Source organism: Ostrinia furnacalis, unplaced genomic scaffold (genome assembly GCF_004193835.3).
Source record: "Ostrinia furnacalis isolate ACB-3 unplaced genomic scaffold, ASM419383v2 OfSCF7487, whole genome shotgun sequence".
NCBI lineage: Eukaryota > Metazoa > Arthropoda > Insecta > Lepidoptera > Crambidae > Ostrinia > Ostrinia furnacalis.
Window position 1 is genome coordinate 308,813 of NW_021137726.1, and position 17,228 is coordinate 326,040.

Consider the following 17,228-nt stretch of genomic DNA (forward strand, 5'->3'; position numbering starts at 1 on the left):
CCTATCGATGACATTGACAGCGGGGCGCCACCGTCAATACCGAATCGCTGGTTCCGATTTTTGCCATGTTGGAAACCATAAAGTTGAACGATGGTAGCGCCCCCCTGTCATTGAGTTTGGCGGGACAGTTCAGCGTGGGTCATCTATAATCGATCAATTGAAATGTTATTCGTACGTTAAAATAGAATAGCCACCGACCACATGACAAGCGATCGGATAAATAGTGCCTCAATAAAAAAAAAACATTTTGTTAGCAAAAGCGAGATAGAATTTGTAAATAATTTTAATAAATCCGCAAAGCTAGTGAATTATTGTAAAATATATCATGTAGTCAATTTATTGCACGTGGAAATTCAATTAGTAAAATGGCTAAACAAGATAAAACCCCTCGTTCTGGGTTTGTCATAAAGTTGTCCTCCGAGACTGCACAAAAACTAGCCGATGAAGACGAGCAACATGCTAAAGAGAGAGCCAGTGCTGAAAACATTTCCAGTAATGTAGCAACGAGCGAAGAAAACTCCGACAAAAATACTAGTGAGTCAGCAGAAGGTAATAAACAAGACACCCAGCAGGTTGCACCAGATGTCGATAAAAAACCTGATAGCGAGACAAAAGAGACTGAGGTGACTTCAAGTAATGCAGCTGAAAATAAAAAAAGTGATCCGGCCGAAGCTAACGCATCTTGGGGCGACTATGCTCCATACATTACCTATGAAGGAGAGGAGGCAATATACACAGATCCTTCCACACAACAGAAATACACATGGAGCCAAGCCACTAACACTTGGGCTCCCAAAAGTGCTGAATCTGATGTACCTGGTAGAGAGTATAGCTATGAAAATGACACCCATGTTTACACTGAAGCAGATGGATCAAAGTGTTTTTGGGATGCAGATAAAAAGGCATGGATTCCTAAAGTGGATGATGACTTCTTAGCTCTCTACCAAATGTCATATGGATTTGTTGATAACACTGACAAGAAAAAAGATAAAGTGGAACCTGAGAAGACAGAAACACAGAAAAAAGCTGATCCAACAGCTGTTAAAAGGAAAAATGAACCTCAGTGGTTTGAGCCCTCGGAAGATAAGAATACCAAGGTGTATGTATCCAATCTTCCATTAGATTTGACAGAAGAGGAGTTTGTAGATTTTATGCAGAAATGTGGTCTTGTAGAACGAGACCCAAGCTCACAAAAGATGAAGGTCAAACTTTATACAGATAAAGAACACAATTGTTTCAAAGGAGATGCCTTATGTACTTACATTAAGATTGAATCAGTAGACCTAGCTCTGAAGCTGCTGGATGGAAGCGATTTTAAGGGAAATAAAATCAAAGTAGAAAAAGCACACTTCCAACTCAAAGGTGAATACAATCCTGCACTGAAACCTAAAAAGAAGAAAAAGAAAGAGTTGGAAAAAATTAAGAAGATGCAGCAAAAGCTCTTCGATTGGAGACCTGAGAAGTTTATAGGGGAGCGCTCAAAACATGAGAGAGTGGTTATTGTAAAGAACTTATTCCATCCAACAGATTTTGATAAAGAAGTTCAGCTGATACTTGATTACCAGCAGGATTTGAGAGAAGAAGCAACGAAATGTGGGGAAGTGAGGAAAGTTGTCATTTATGACCGTCATCCTGAGGGAGTGGCTCAAGTAACTATGAAGGAGCCGGAACAAGCAGATGCTGTGGTCCAGCTCATGAATGGGAGATGGTTTGGGAAGAGGCAAATCACTGCAGAGATTTGGGATGGCCGAACAAAATACAGGATTGCAGAAACAGATGCAGACATCAATCAACGGATTGAAAAGTGGGACAAGTTCCTAGAACAAAAGGATGATGGAAAACCAGAAAGCAAAGAAGGGGAAAAGGAAATGAAATCAGAATCAAAATCAGAGGAATTGAAAGAAAAATCTAATGAACCAATGGATACACAAAATCTGGCAAAAGAAGAAGTATAATGGAAGCCTTTATTTTTAAGCCTTAAATGCATTTTATGTAAAGTACATAAGTAACTTATAACAAAAGAATGTATTAAGAGTATGTTTTAATTAAAAAGTAAGTTGATTCTTCAAATAAAATAAAAATTTATTTTAATTTGTTTATTTCTTCTCTAAACTTCTCTTTTCTAATAAAAATTAAGGGGGTTCTAACTTGTAAGAACGAGAAGATAATATTGTAATAATTTATTAGCAGACATTATTGTACCTAGTTATAGAAAATGATAAATTCATCTGATGATAATCGGTCGAAATGAAGGTATTTTTCACAGATTTATTTTTTATTGGAGAAGAATCAAAAGATGTTGTCTATGAAATTATCTACAAAAATTCTTCTTCTTCTTCTTCTTCTTTTAATGGCGATGAACTTGTGTATTTTCGCCACAAGGCACACTGTTCCGCCAATATCACGTGCGCAGCTTTTACACAATGTAGGTATTTGAGAAATTTAAATTCAAAGGTATGCTAAGCAAAATACCTAAAACAAAGAGACATCACAAATAAGACAACACAATACATAAAAATAATACATACGAGTGAACACAAATGGGGAGGTTTAGTTTGGAAAAAGTTTACTGCCAACTCTTGCTTGTTACAAAAGGTTACAAATTAATTTTATTGATGTTAATGAATTTAACTAGAGATTTCAAAGTATGGGGATTAGTAAAGTTAAGGACACATTTAAGGTTAGTTGGAAAAGGGAATTTTTTGGGAAGGAAGTCATACAACGAATGGTCAATTTTGGGGCAGTTGAAAAAGATGTGATTAGCTGTTCCTTCATCCAAGCCGCATTCGCATATGGAGCTATCCTTGATCCGCATTTTTGCGAGGTGTACAGGGGTGCACGCGTGTCCTATACGCAGGCGACAGATAATGGACACTGTTCTTTTTGGTAAGTGGCGGTGCTTGAAAAACCAGGGTCTTGAGGGAATATCCTGTTGGATATCAGCATAATATCTGCCTACGTATCTCTTGGAGTTAACCCAGTGAGTATTCCACGACTTGAACAGGTGTTTACGTGGGAGCGAAGAGACATCATGAGCAAATAATCTGTAGTGATCCAGTGAACCTGTGGATATAGCGTTTTTAGAACATGAATCTACAGTTTCATTGCCAGGGATACCTCGGTGACTTGGGATCCAGGCTAAAGTGACATTTAAACCGAGCTGTTTACACTCAAAAAGGGCTTCTCTAATTTTGAAAACGATGGGGAATTTAGTTTTGGATTTAAATGGATTGGCTAAAATAGATTGGAGGCAGCTCAGAGAATCAGTAAAGATCAAGGTGTTATTAAGACGGTGTGAGATAGAGTAACGAATAGCTTCTAGAATAGCGACTGATTCTCCTGTGAAGACTGATGTAACTGGAGGACACTTAAAGCTTAGTGCTATTCTGTATGCAGGTATCCAGACTGCTGCGCCAGTGCATCCACCTTCATCCAGCTTGGAGGCATCAGTGTAAATTTTTAACCAACCTTGCCAGTGCTCAGAGACAATATTAATGAATTCCTGACCAGCTGAGCACGAGTCCTTAGATATGCCAAAGTTGAGGATTATTGAGGGAGTGAAAAGAAGGGAATCATAGCTATTGCTGAAAAGAGGATTCAATGGAATTTTCTCAATTGGAGTAGGGAGGCGGGTAAATTTCCTGTAACTCAACAAAACACAAGGTGAACTCTGAGAGGAGTCAGAGCTACTCAGTGAAGAGAGGAGAGCCAGTTTTTCATGCAGAGGGTGATTGGAATTTTGAGAAGTTTTTACGTAAAACCGGTCGCTTAGGTATTGTCTACGCAAATATAGGGGAGGTTCCACACATTCAATTTGTAGAGCATTAATAGGCGAAGGTTTCATTGCTCCCAGTATAATGCGTAGACACTTCGACTGAGTTTTATTAAGTTTTTCGAGAGCAGCTTTATTACAGGGGTCCAAAAGAAATGAGGCATAATCGAAGTGGCTGCGGACAATAGCGTTGTAAAGTAATTTCTGTGAGTATGGATGGGCACCCCACCAGGTGCCTGAAAGGGCCCGGAGGATATTTAGCCCCTTTTCGGCCTTACCAAGGATGTAATTGAAATGAGGGATGCCAGACAACCGGGAGTCTAAAATTATGCCTAGGAACTTCACTTGGTTGTTACAAGGAACGCTATCACCGTTCAGTGTTATATCTACCTCTGGTGTATTACGTTTACGGGTGAAGGTGACGCAACTACATTTTGGGACTGAAATGGATAATCCATGGTTTGTCATCCAGGCATTGAGATATTCCAGAGCAGTGTTTAGGCGCGAACTTGCTTCGGATATAGATTTGGATGAATAATAGAGGGCAATGTCATCTGCGTACTGAAGGATGCTGCAAAAAGATTCTACAGTTCTACTAAGGTCGTATGTGTAAATGCTGTAAAGTAGAGGGCTGAGTACGGATCCTTGCGGAAGCCCTTTCCAGACAAAACGGGGAACTAGAGAGTCTTGGTATCTCACTGCTATTGATCTTGACATCAATGTGTTGCAGATGAGACGAACCAGTTTCTCCGGGATACTCAGATAGAGCAATTTTTGCCTGAGTATTGGGAGTAACACATTATCGTACGCAGAGGCAATGTCTAAGAAGACCCCAACGAGGTACTCCTTGTTTTTAAAAGCTACGCGAATATCCGTCGTTAAAATACTTAAACTGTCTAGAGTACTATAACCTTTGCGAAAGCCAAATTGGGATTTCGCCAAAATATTATTTGATTCCAAGAACCATTCCAAACGATTTTTAAGCATGTGTTCCATTATTTTAAGGAGCACGGAAGAAAGGGCTATGGGACGATAAGAATTATGATCTAAAGGTTCTTTTCCTGGTTTGGGAATGGGGATTACAATTTGTTGTTTCCAAGCTTCCGGTAGAGTACCTTGATCAAAAAACGAATTTAATAAATTAAGAAAGACAAGTTTAGCATTAGCCGGGGATTTAATAATAAAAGAATAAGGGATTCCATCTGCTCCAGGAGATGAATCTTTTAAGCCGTCAAGAGCTGATAAAAGTTCTTCTAAGGAAAAGGGACCATCTAGATTATTTGATTGGGGGAGAAAACAACTTGTTGAAGGAAGATTATCCATAAAAGGAACAAAAGGAGGGGCCAGTTTGTCTGCAAAATCATTTAGCCAAGCTGTAGGGTTGTTTGACGGGGCATTTATAGGGATTAAGGAAGTGCGGTATCTTTTGATTTGTTTCCAGACAATTGAGGAAGGGGTCCTTGGAGACATACTCTCACAAAAACTGATCCATCCCTTCTTTTTTTTTTTAGCTAAAAACTTTCTAGTTTGTGCAGCAATTTTTTGGTAAAGGATGTAATTCTCCATGGTCATTGAACGGTTGTACCTTTTTTCAGATTCCTTTCGTTTTTGGACACTGGCTGTACATTCAGAATCCCACCAAGGGGGTGATATTTTCCGAAACGGATTTTTCAAAGGTATGTGATCATCTGCTGATGTTTTTAATGTGTTCACAAAATCACAGTATACTGAAAGGGAATTAACATTATTTACAGAAGGTAAATTCTTTAATTTTTCGTTGACTGATGCATGATAGGCAAGCCAGTCAGCTTTATTTAAATTATATTTTAAGAGGGGAGGTGGTCGATTTATTGGGGGGTTATTGTTAGGCAAAGATACTAAAATGGGGAAATGATCACTACCGAGCGTGCTGTTTAAAACTTTCCAAGAACAGAGTGAAGTCAAATTTGGTGAACAGAATGACACATCAACAGCAGACGCTGGATTTTGTGTAGGGGCACATCTTCTTGTTGGACAGCCATTGTTCAAAATACAAAGGTCTAGTTCATCCAAAAGGTCTAAGAGCAATGAACCTGGAGAGTCGGAATGGTAGGAGCCCCATAAAACGTGGTGCGCATTTAGGTCACCTAAGATGATAACGGGAGGAGGAACAGATAGAATAGCAGAGCGCAATTCATTGATGGAGGAAGCGTTAGGTCGGGGAATGTAAACAGATAAAAGGGAGATATCAAATATTCGCATAGCCACGACATTAATGTCTTGGCTATGCGAAGGAAGGGGGAGTTGATTATAAGGAAGGAAGCGTCTCACAAGTAAGGCACTTCCCGCGTAGCCATCATTCCTATCATCCCGGAGGCATGCATATCCCGATACACGGAAATGTGAACCAGGAACCAGCCACGTCTCCGAGATAGCTAGGACTGATGGTGAATATTTATTGATAAGATAAGTTAAATCATGTTTTTTGCGTCTAATACTTTGGCAGTTCCACTGAACCACCTCCTTGTCCATTATTATTGTAGTTTAACTGTGAGATTTGGGAAAGCATTTGCGCAACGTTGGGCGGTATGGCGGTATTACGACCAGAAACAATATGGATGATGAGAGATAGAACCATCTGCAAAAGGTTATCTTCTCCCAGGGAAGGAGAAGAGTCGCCGTTCAAGGCACAACCATTAGGTAGGGAGGAGGCACAATTGCCAATTATGGCCTGGTGTGCCTGCTTGTCGTAACCCTTATCTAACGGTGCATGAGGGCGGGATGTTCGGGGAATGGTCTTTCGGTATGAGACGGTTTGGTTGGGGCGTGAGGAGTGAGGTTGGGAAGGTTGAGAAGCGTAGCTGCTGGTTTGATGGGAGGATGGTGATTTTGTAATGTCCGCATATGATGTGCGGACAGGAGGAAACTGAGAGGAGGCCTGGGAGTATGAGATGTTATCCTGAGACATTGTTACCTTAATAGCCTTTTGGCGAGAATGCTCAGGGCATGATTTGTTTGTTGCAAAGTGGGGACCTAAACAATTGATGCAGGTGGCTTTGGCTTCTGTGGTATTACATTCCTCTGCCGTGTGTGGTTGGGAGCAACGATAGCACCTAGGTTTAGACCTACATTGCGTCTTGATGTGTCCAAAACGACAGCAATTGAGGCATTGGATTGTCGGTAATTGGTATGTCTCGACCGGAATTGAATTATGGCAGCAGAAGACTCTTTGTGGCAGGACTTGTCCCTTGAATGTCACTACCACTGATTGTGTGGGGACCCACGATGTTTGATTATCCTCCCTAACCAGTTTTCTGTTTAGCCGACGAGCCTTTAAAAGTATACCACAACCGTCGGGGGTTGTTAAAGATTCTGCTAGTTCCTCCATTGACCAGTCAGTTGGAATGTTCCTAATGAGGCCCATGCGGGTCACATTATAAGTGGGGATGGAAGCAACATATTTATACATGGGCAGAATTTCGTTGTTCAGGAAGTTATTTGCTGCACTGGCTGAAATGAATTGTACAGAAATCTTGTTTCTGCCGATTTTCGTGACGCCGTCCAAGATGATGCCTTGAATTTTATTGGTTACTAAAAATTTACCAAACCTCATGGGTTGAATGTAGGCTGGAGAAGAGGGTTCCGATTCTACATGGGAAACGTGAACTAAGAAAGGTCCTTTGTCTTCGTCACTATATGTTTTTGGGGCTATTACAAGTGAGGGGTGAGTGTACATCAATTGGCTATTTTGAGTAATTGATCCATCTGTATTCGTCCTCTTGGCCGGCTCGGTATCAACTACCGTGTCTACAAGACGGCGTTTGGTCGCCGTTTGGGAAAATAAAGGCGGGGAAAGCTCCATAGCGGCGGCCTGATCTGGAGGATCAGGCGGATCGGGAGGAATCACCTCCATTCTGCTAGGTACTTACCAAGGAAAGATCAAGTTAAATTACCACCACCGTTGTTTTATTGATAATTGAGCTTAGGATTGGATTTCTGTAAAAATGAACAGTGAAATTACAAAAAAATACGCTAGAATTCCAGAAACACGTGTAGCCACTGACACTCGCGAACGGAACTCTCTACAAAAATTCCCTAGTCGATTTTTGAAAAGTAGATTTAAAAAAATAACGTACCATAAACAACGAGCCGTCATGTCTGACACCTGACTTTTTATGTTGCAAACACAATTTGTGAATTTTAAATAATAAATGACCAATATTATTAGTTCTACCGTTTACTAATTCAAGCTGCTTGGTTTAAGTTTATGCTAGTGTAATTTTAAACGATGACAGTTGTGTAGAAACGGTACATTTCACGTCCACACTTGGGTTAAGTTGACGTCTGTAATCGGGGCTTCTGCAGCCGACTCCATGAATTTTAACTGGATAATATGATAACATGGCTGTGCAACCTGACTCTGGCGGGAAGGACGACGTGAAGACCCAGTTTGCGACTCGCGAAGGCGTTTACCGCTTGATGACTTTGTCGGAGTACTCGCGGCCTAATCGCGTGGGCTACACAAGCGGCGCGGGCTCCTCTCATGTACGCGTGTCGCTCGTATCGCTGCCCCCGGGGCCCGGCAGCGGGGCCCCGGGCTCCGACGGCCAGGGCTCAGACGACAGGATATGCTTCAACCACGGGAAGGAACTTTATGTTTATGTGTACAGAGGAGTCAAAAAGGTACTTGTTTTCTACTCTCTTGTACTCATTTGTGACAATTTGAAGGATCTATATGGGTCATTCCACAAAAATATGTCAACTCTTAGTCCGCGCCACATTTCACATGAAATATTTGTTAATATTTTATTCCAAAATTGTTAAATAACAGCTCGCAGTGTGCTTTATTCATCACCCATTTATATTTTTTGAAAATATTTTTAAAACATCTTAAATTCCTTTTGAATGACCCAAAACGTCATTCCCTAGGCATGTCCGTACTCCAAAAGTTTGTGTTTTGGGACCCACATTTATAAAAACATCAACTTTACCCTTTATTTTAATTAACGAATAATCTATTTAAATGTATATTACACCAAATTCTATTAATATTTTGCGGTTTCAATAAACAATAATTTGATTTTCTTTAGTTGAAAAAGAGTCTACAGTTTTTAGCGTCATTCCCTCATTCCCTCGTCACGCACTGATTTTATAATTTTGCGCTTTAATATGTATTTAGAGTGAATGACATTTAGTTGAGTTTAAAGTACGATACGAAGTTATCCTCAGACCATACTGGCTTTGCGGTAGCCGTNGTGTTGCCTGCCACTGACACATGCGGCGAGCGAAAAAAAAAAAACTTTTTTTTTTTTTCATATAAACAAAGAAGTTAAAGAACTGATTTGACCACAGATGATTTGACAGTTGTTGTATTTTTTTTTTTTGGTTCCATTCGTTCACAGATATGGATAGATGCAGCACACAGATATGGATNGTTTTGAATTAGTGCAAACGTGACAGTTGTTACCGAAACATGTGTTAATCCAGTCACTTCGTCAGTCCCTAGTTGAGTAGCTGTATTGATTATAATAGGAAATTGTATATAATTTAATAGTATTTACGTGTAGTTTTTTGGCTATTTATAAAGTTAATCTGCATTTGTGTTAAGTTTTACTCCAAATCGTCAGTCCCTAGAGCGTCAGGCCCTAGCTTTAAACGGCACTTGAGACTAAATTACTAGTTAGGGAATGATGTGTTTTATATAGTGATAATAACAAAACAACTACATTATGTGTATTAACTTATCTATAAATGTTAAGGTTAAAAGTTTTATACTTTATTAGAAGTCATATAGAAGTAATGTAGTATGAAAAAATTGAAAATTATAATTTCTCCTAAAATAAAGCATAAAATGACTGGCCCTTTTAGACATAACATAATTAATTAATAAACAATAATTTACACTAATAAAGTATTCAAAAGCATCTTAAAAAAGTTACGGACAAAATGACGTCGAAAATATACAGATTTTTATGGAATGACCCATATAATAGTGTAGACGTTTGAAACTATGTAGTACTAACAACTACATCATATTTGGCACTGAAATAGGTGCAACAACAACATTTAAATTTATTATAATCATCATCAATAATGTTTATCTCTTAATGACATTTTCTATGTTATCATTGTTGTACACAGTATTATGCTTCAAATTATAGTTGATGATTGTATGTTTTGATGAATTTTAACTGTAACTGAACTTAATCGTCGCAAAGTGACATCTCCAATTAGATTTACGAAGGAGATGTCCCACTGTCGTCGCAAGAGGACAATATGTAATTGTACAACTAATTAATTTTGTTTTCTTTATCAGGCGGCTGATCTTTCAAAACCGGTTGACAAAAAAATGTACAAAGGCACAAACCCAACATGTCACGACTTCAACACCGTCACGATGACATCGGAGAGTGTATCTTTAGTCATAGGATTTTCTACCGGCCAAATTCAACTCATAGACCCTATTAAAAAGGAATTAAGTAAATTGTACAATGAAGAGGTAAGTTATTTTTCTTTAATGCTGTTGTGTTATAGTTTTATCTTTTCACAAATTGACATTATATCATCATTTAGAGTTTTCTTTGCTTGAGAATGGTTTAGAAAGATTCTTAAATGGATCAAAACAAAACTGAACTTATTTAAGTTGAGATCCAATTTCTTCTGATTGCAATTTGTTGATCCTGCTGCTTTAAGATAATTTTCTTAAAAGAATTACAGGTTATATTCTATTTCAAGTCAGGATATAGGAAGCAAATTGCATTGCAATGTTATTGCAATTTTGTACTAGTGTGTAGAACCAAATAAAGTATCAAGTGCTCTTTTTGTTAAATTACAGAGACTGATTGATAAAACAAGAGTAACATGCATAAAGTGGGTTCCTGGTTCGAGTAATCTTTTCATCTCGGCGCACGCATCAGGACAGCTGTACGTCTACAACGAAGAGTTGACTTGTGGCACCACCGCACCACACTACCAGCTCTTCAAGCAAGGCGAGGGCTACTCGATACACACCTGCCGGACCAAGTCAACGAGAAATCCCTTGTACAGGTGGGTCATAGGCGCCGAGGGTAGCTGCATAAACGAATTCGCGTTCTCGCCGTGTGGAACGAATCTGGCGGTCGTATCACAGGACGGTTTCCTCAGAGTGTTTCACTACGACACGATGGAGCTGATAGGACGCGCGAGGTCATACTTTGGAGGTTTTCTGTGCGTGTGCTGGTCGCCGGACGGCAAATATGTCGTTGTGGGCGGCGAGGATGACCTGGTGACGGTGTGGTCGTTCAGCGAGATGCGGGTGGTGGCGCGCGGGCAGGGCCACCGCTCGTGGGTGTCGGTGGTCGCCTTCGACCCGTATGTCGTCAGCTTCACCGACCCTGAAAGCGAGGAGGGCGTGGAAGACGACCGGCAGAAGAGTGAGAGCGTGCAGTGTTATAGACTAGGCAGCGTCTCGCAAGACACTCAGCTGTGTCTCTGGGATTTAACGGAGGACGTTCTAAAGCCGCCGGTGAGAGCGCGAGCATCCGCGCACCTTTCGCCGAACAGCCAAACGTTCTCCCCGAACGGAGTCCCGGGCATGAAGGTCCCCACAAAAGGAACGAAGACGAACAAGATCGGTCACAAGCACGCAGAACTCAGCGGCCAGGCGACGGCGGCGGGCGAGTCGTCCGGCGCTAAAGCGACGACGAAGTCCAAAACGAACAACGTCGCCACTTTAAACATAAGCGTTGGAAAGGCGAAGGAAGAGAGCTCCGGCTCATTGGGAGTAAATTCTTTAACGCAACGGCTGGCCGGGTTTTCGTTCGGCGATCGGAGGTCGGATCACCGGCGCAACTTCAGTCTATCGTCCTCGAAACCGACAGAGTCGAAATCCGCGTCGAGTTCTGTAGCGTTACGTGGCAAAGCTGGGGCGACGAGCGAAGGGGATCCGGTGCGGTTGATGGGCACGCCGTCGTGCCCGCGGTTCGACGAGTGTCCCGTATTAGAGCCGCTGGTGTGTAAAAAAATCGCTCACGAGCGGCTGACGGCACTATTATTTCGTTCCGAGTACCTAGTGACGGCGTGTGCGGATGGTTGTGTGAACACGTGGGCGCGGCCGGCGCGCGCGGCCAACGGCGAGCCGCGCCCGCACCGCCGCATCGAGCGGATCGACCTCGTCGACTAGTCCCTGACCTTCGATCGGTTCTGTTGCGTTTGGGCGCTGTGAGGCAGCTAAGATGGCCGTTCAAGGACTTGATTTTTTTACCGGAGAAAGTTGAAATAATGACCTTAGCTTAAAACAATACTATAAACCTAAAAATATGATCTGATTTGAAGAAAAATTCTTGATTACTAAGGGGCCTAGCCCTCGGCGACTTTTTGTCGCGCATTTCTCGCATTTGCAACGCACTACAGAAGTGATGTCTACGAGCTACAGCAGCGCAACTGCATCGCTACAAAGAGTCGCCGTGGGCGAGGGCCCTAAAGGTTCGGCCAAACCAACGCGATCACACGGATCAGCTGGCGTGCAGCGATGGCGACCAGACTTAAATGCATTGATCGCCATCGCTGTACGCCGGCTGATCGCGTGTGATCGCGTTGGTTTGGCCGAACCTTAAGGTACGATTGTTCCGCGATACGTATTGCTTGATATGACGAGCTAAGAAAGACGTTATATCGAGACATTAAATCGATTCTTAACAACAAATGTATCTATTTAAAACGATAAATACCAGGATTTCTGCACTCTGGTAGATGTAGGTTATGTCATGACCATGTCAAGCGATAAGTTTCGCGGAATATTTGTAACTTGACATTATTATGTATTTGGATGTTAAAACGTGATGTTTTAAGTGTTAAATTAGTCCTTGAACGAGCCAAATTTATGAACTATAGTTAGGAGGCCCAACCAGCAGTACTATATCGAATTAAAAGTTGAGGTGTGACGTTGAGTGCTAAATAATTATTCCATTAAAGGTTTGGTTGTGTGCGTTTTACCGCTAAGACTAGGCGCGCTGGAACTTTGTGTGTGAAGTATCAATGTTGCTATCCTAAAAAAATACCATGATTATTTTTTCTTTATAAATACTAGGTAAATTTTATTGGCATGGTTCTTGAAATTTGTGGAAATCAATCAATCTTGTGGATTTAGTTCAATTAACGAGCGCTAATTGCTACTGCTAATACTTTAAATTATAAAAACATGGTTTGACGATTGATCGTAATTGCACATCTGTACTTAAAGATTTATTTTGTGTATACAGATCTAGACAGATTTGATATAATTTTTAATTGTTTACATTTCCTATGAAGCTCATGAAAATTCATTCAATTATAAGTCTTTACTCACTCAACCTTTGATTGGAGATTCGAGTGATGGATTGGTCCAATTTCAATTTTTGTACCAATCAATTGATTACACTCGTTTTAAAATCGAGGATTGAATGTTTTAGTATTCAAACTCAAGAATTCAAATTCATACTTTCAGGTAGTTCAATACTATACAGAATGAAAACTAGTAGTCAAATATAGCTTTATAAACTGACATCTTCCTATGTCACACAACAAAGTTCCAGTGGGAATGTATGTAATATGTATGTATGTATAAGTGTGCATTTCTAATGTAAGACGACATACGATTGCAGGTTTAGCTAGCAATAGAAAGAAATTCAACTGTAATGTATAGCAGTGTATTATATTGTATGATGTAAGGGACAGGATTTTCTCAGCTCACTTATGTACATATAGTGATAGGTAAGGCCGAAGACGGCTCGGCACCCGCACCTGTGCGCTTATCGACTACTTGTGTATGTAACTATTTATTTCTTTTTATCAAGTTAAGTGTTGTTGGGTCGGTTGACGCGTCTGTAAGACTCGTAAATTTTATCGATACATTTTACCATGTGAGACTTGCGTAAGTTGTTATTATTGAAGTTCAGCTATTAGTTAATAGTTATAGCTTAGCAAAATATATTATCATAGACAATTTGTTCCGTGTCTTGGTTCTCTTTCGTAGATGTATCGCGAAGTACCATAACTAAATCAGTCGCAGGAAAGGCCTTCAGTAAAGTAATGCTATGAACAGAATGGTATGCAATATATTTTATATAGAGAAAGAAGAATTTTCGATGAAAAAGTTACTGATTACGCAGAGTACCTTTACTAGCAAATTACGTATGAACATTTAGCAAAATACTTCGTTTTTCATGTATCCTTCCTGCCTAGTTATTTGTTATATTTTAATAACACTTGTAGTCACTATTATTTATGTGTATCACGTATAACGTCTTGTTTTATTGTAAATTTAATGTAAATGAGTCTCTGGATAATGCATAAAATTCGGTCCTTGTAAAATTCGAGATTTTTCGCACTTTATTATTAACTAGGGAAAAAACATGAGCCGGATGAAAGAAATGGCTATTGTTTATTTATGTAAAATTCATCCTGATAAAAATGAAACTGGAAATCGCAACCATTGTAAAAAATGCCCCCTATATCTAGTTGATTTTATACCGAAAGTTGTGAGAACACAATCTCTACATGTATCTACACTGCACCGCGATCTATGCTGATGATACCTACGGCATGAGATACATCGGTAACCCTTAAAATTACATCTTATTTTGTTTACAATGGTTGGGCTTTCCAATCCTCTCAATAAAAAATATGAATTTGTTTTACAATCATGACAGAGAGTTATGCAAAATCATGTTATCACAAAACATTATGGAAGCGTATGGTGATACATTTTATGTGCTGTATAAGTTCGTGTTTTATGCGGCCTTATAAGTGTTATGTGTCGTTTCGTTGGGTGGAATTATCTTATGATCATTGTAAACAAACCATTGGCCTTGGGAAACCGCCTCAGAGATGCGACGGCAAACTGTACATACAAATCAATTCTCTAATCAAATTAACCATCTCTGTGGCGATTCCTTCAATGCCAACAACGGTACAGAGTAAATAGTTTGATTTAAACCACGCCCTCTTATCGCAAGTTGGTTTACTGACCGCCTAGTACTAATTTCAATAACATATTTATTGTACACTTTGCCTTAATTATCACAAAACATTATTGAACTAACAAAATGGTGGTGGCCTAGACTGACTTGCGTGAGACTCGATGCTTGATAACGTGAAACAGATTGTCTTTCCTTAAAATTTTGAAACTCCCGTCTAGTGATAGATTAATATCGTGCCAAGATTTGTATTACATTCGGATTCAAAACAACTCTCACGGAATAGTTTTAAAAAGTTAGAAAGGTCTTTCATAGCTTATAGTTTGAGCACAGCATATAAAAGGAAAATCTTCATAGAAGGTATTAAAATGCAGGGAAATAAGAGCATTAGGCAATGCATAATTGTGTAAAGCAGTAGTTTGTTCATATTGAGATTAGATCTAATAAATATTTGGGATGTTTCGCGTTATCAAGCATCGAATCACGGCGCGGTTCTTATAAATTCTAAACATAATATAGGTTGTGCTCCGTGGTGTAAAATGCTCATAGTTGTATATAGACTTCAGATGCAGATTACAGACTGATACTGGTGACGGATTTTTTCAGAAATAACACCAGACGCCATTTTGAAAAGTCCAATGACCGACTATGTGGTCATTATGTATGGTTGCTAAGAAATCCGGCAGCAGACTTTGTATATCAGGCTGTACGTTATATTATTTATAGATAACCGGTACAGAGAAGATTATGAGGGAAATGGCCACTGACTGGGTTATAATCCAATATACAGGGTGTTCGATATCGAGTCGAAAGTTTGGGTGCATATAAAGTACAATCAAGATAAACAGATCGACAGCCAGTAAAACATTATCACTGTCCTTTTTTTGTTTTATGACAGCTGTAGCATTTCTCGAATCGATACCAAACATCCCTATAAAAGTAGACCTTGTTATATCTGCAAGATAATGATAAAGTAATGTATCGTTTTGCACGCGAAAAGTTTCTTGTTACAACATTAGTCCAACTAGAGAGACTTGTCCGTGTATGCAGTTTCATGTTTGATGTCACCATCAAGGTCATACGCCCGTATTCACAAAAAAATCTTTGAGATCCCACAGTGCGCGTTGATGCACAGGGTGATACACAAACCAATCACAGAGCTCTATTCAACGCTGTGCGTTTGATTTGCTGCTTCACTTAAGCAACCATCGTTTGTGAATACGGGCGTTAGTCTCTGCTGCAGGAGCACAATCTTATATCTTCTTCTAGAATCTAGAGGCTTCCCGTTGTAACAAGTAACTAACCTCTTACAGGGCACTACGTAGTTATTAGGGTAAAACTGTTGATGCATTTAGAGATTATGTTCCTAACTATAATTTATTATTCCACCATCAGTCTTCTCTGTACTTGGACGACATTATAGAAGTAAGTTCCTTGATCGAACGCGTTGGCAAGGTTTGCTGGACTGCCGAATCTATACGTAACCTTTTTATTGATCTATTGTTACTTTAGTACAATTTTATCATACATCAGACTTTCGCATATTCGCAGTCCACTAAACTGAAGTAGTCTCAAACAATTCACCTACGCAAAGTATGTAAATTATTACATAATATTATTATTAATTTATTGGAATTCTTTGTTCAAAACTAGTGAGACACAAAATACAAGCCTATCAAGTTAATATTTAAATAGAGGATTCTCTTTATAAATGTATGCCTTTTTATTCACTCATATTACCAAGCATTGACCTATGATGACCAAGGAGAAAGTGTTTCAGAAATGTACAGAACGAAGATAAACAACAAAACTTGAAGCATTAAGAGCACAGAATTGTGAAGAGTGAATTTATTGGTCGCACTTAATTGTGGTCACTTCGTGTTTGAGGTGCTTAAAAAGGTAAGTTTTGAATTTACTAGTTCGTTCGGAGTCATCGAAAAGTTGGTTAATTTTCGTTAAGTTTCATAGTGAGTACGAGTACCCTCTTTTAAAAATGTCATTAGTATGACATTCGTCTGGTGCAGGGGCACTCTCAGTCGCCATTTTGTTCTATCTACTTCGTCTTTATATTGCGGTAGACGTACTTGAGTTTGCAGAGTGTTGGAACTATTGTTCTATGGTGTCAACCATCCTATATTTTCCGTCCAAAGTAGTTAGTACAGTCGCAAATAAAACAGCACATAACCTACAAATATTTATTTACTAGTCTTAGAAGCCGGGGTCCCAGCCGGTGGTGGATTGTGAGTCCACCATCTTGTAACACACGATGGTGTCTCCGGGCTGGACAGCGAATGTCGCGTCCGAGAACCGAAGCCCGCACTCCTGGTCGCGCTTGATGCTCGTCACTTCGTCTTTGAGGTGCTTAGAAAGGTACACGTAACTTTTGAATTTAGTACCTAGTTCATTTGCAGTCGTCGAAAAGTTGGTTAATTTTCGTTTAGTTGCATAGTGAGTACAACATATTTTATATCTGGAATAAAGTTCATCCCTCTCTTTGAAATCTTGTCAAATGTCATTAGTATGACATTTGGCTGGGAGAGGGG

The 17,228-nt window shown here is 39.8% G+C and overlaps 2 protein-coding genes across 2 annotated transcripts; both read left to right on the top strand.

Annotated features, from left to right (window-relative positions):
- The first annotated feature begins 226 nt into the window (after positions 1-226).
- Positions 227-2,053, top strand: barc (RRM1_TatSF1_like and RRM2_TatSF1_like domain-containing protein barc). Its single transcript, XM_028321241.1, has one exon. It carries the CDS (start codon positions 366-368, stop codon positions 1,953-1,955), a length of 1,590 nt encoding a protein of 529 aa, XP_028177042.1. The 5' UTR covers positions 227-365; the 3' UTR covers positions 1,956-2,053.
- Positions 2,054-7,867: 5,814 nt separating this feature from the next.
- On the top strand, positions 7,868-12,194 carry LOC114364903 (WD repeat-containing protein 20). The gene is made up of 3 exons (XM_028321262.1): positions 7,868-8,434; positions 10,068-10,250; positions 10,587-12,194. Exons 1-3 carry the CDS (start codon positions 8,153-8,155, stop codon positions 11,910-11,912), a joined length of 1,791 nt encoding a protein of 596 aa, XP_028177063.1. The 5' UTR covers positions 7,868-8,152; the 3' UTR covers positions 11,913-12,194.
- The last annotated feature ends 5,034 nt before the right edge of the window (positions 12,195-17,228 follow it).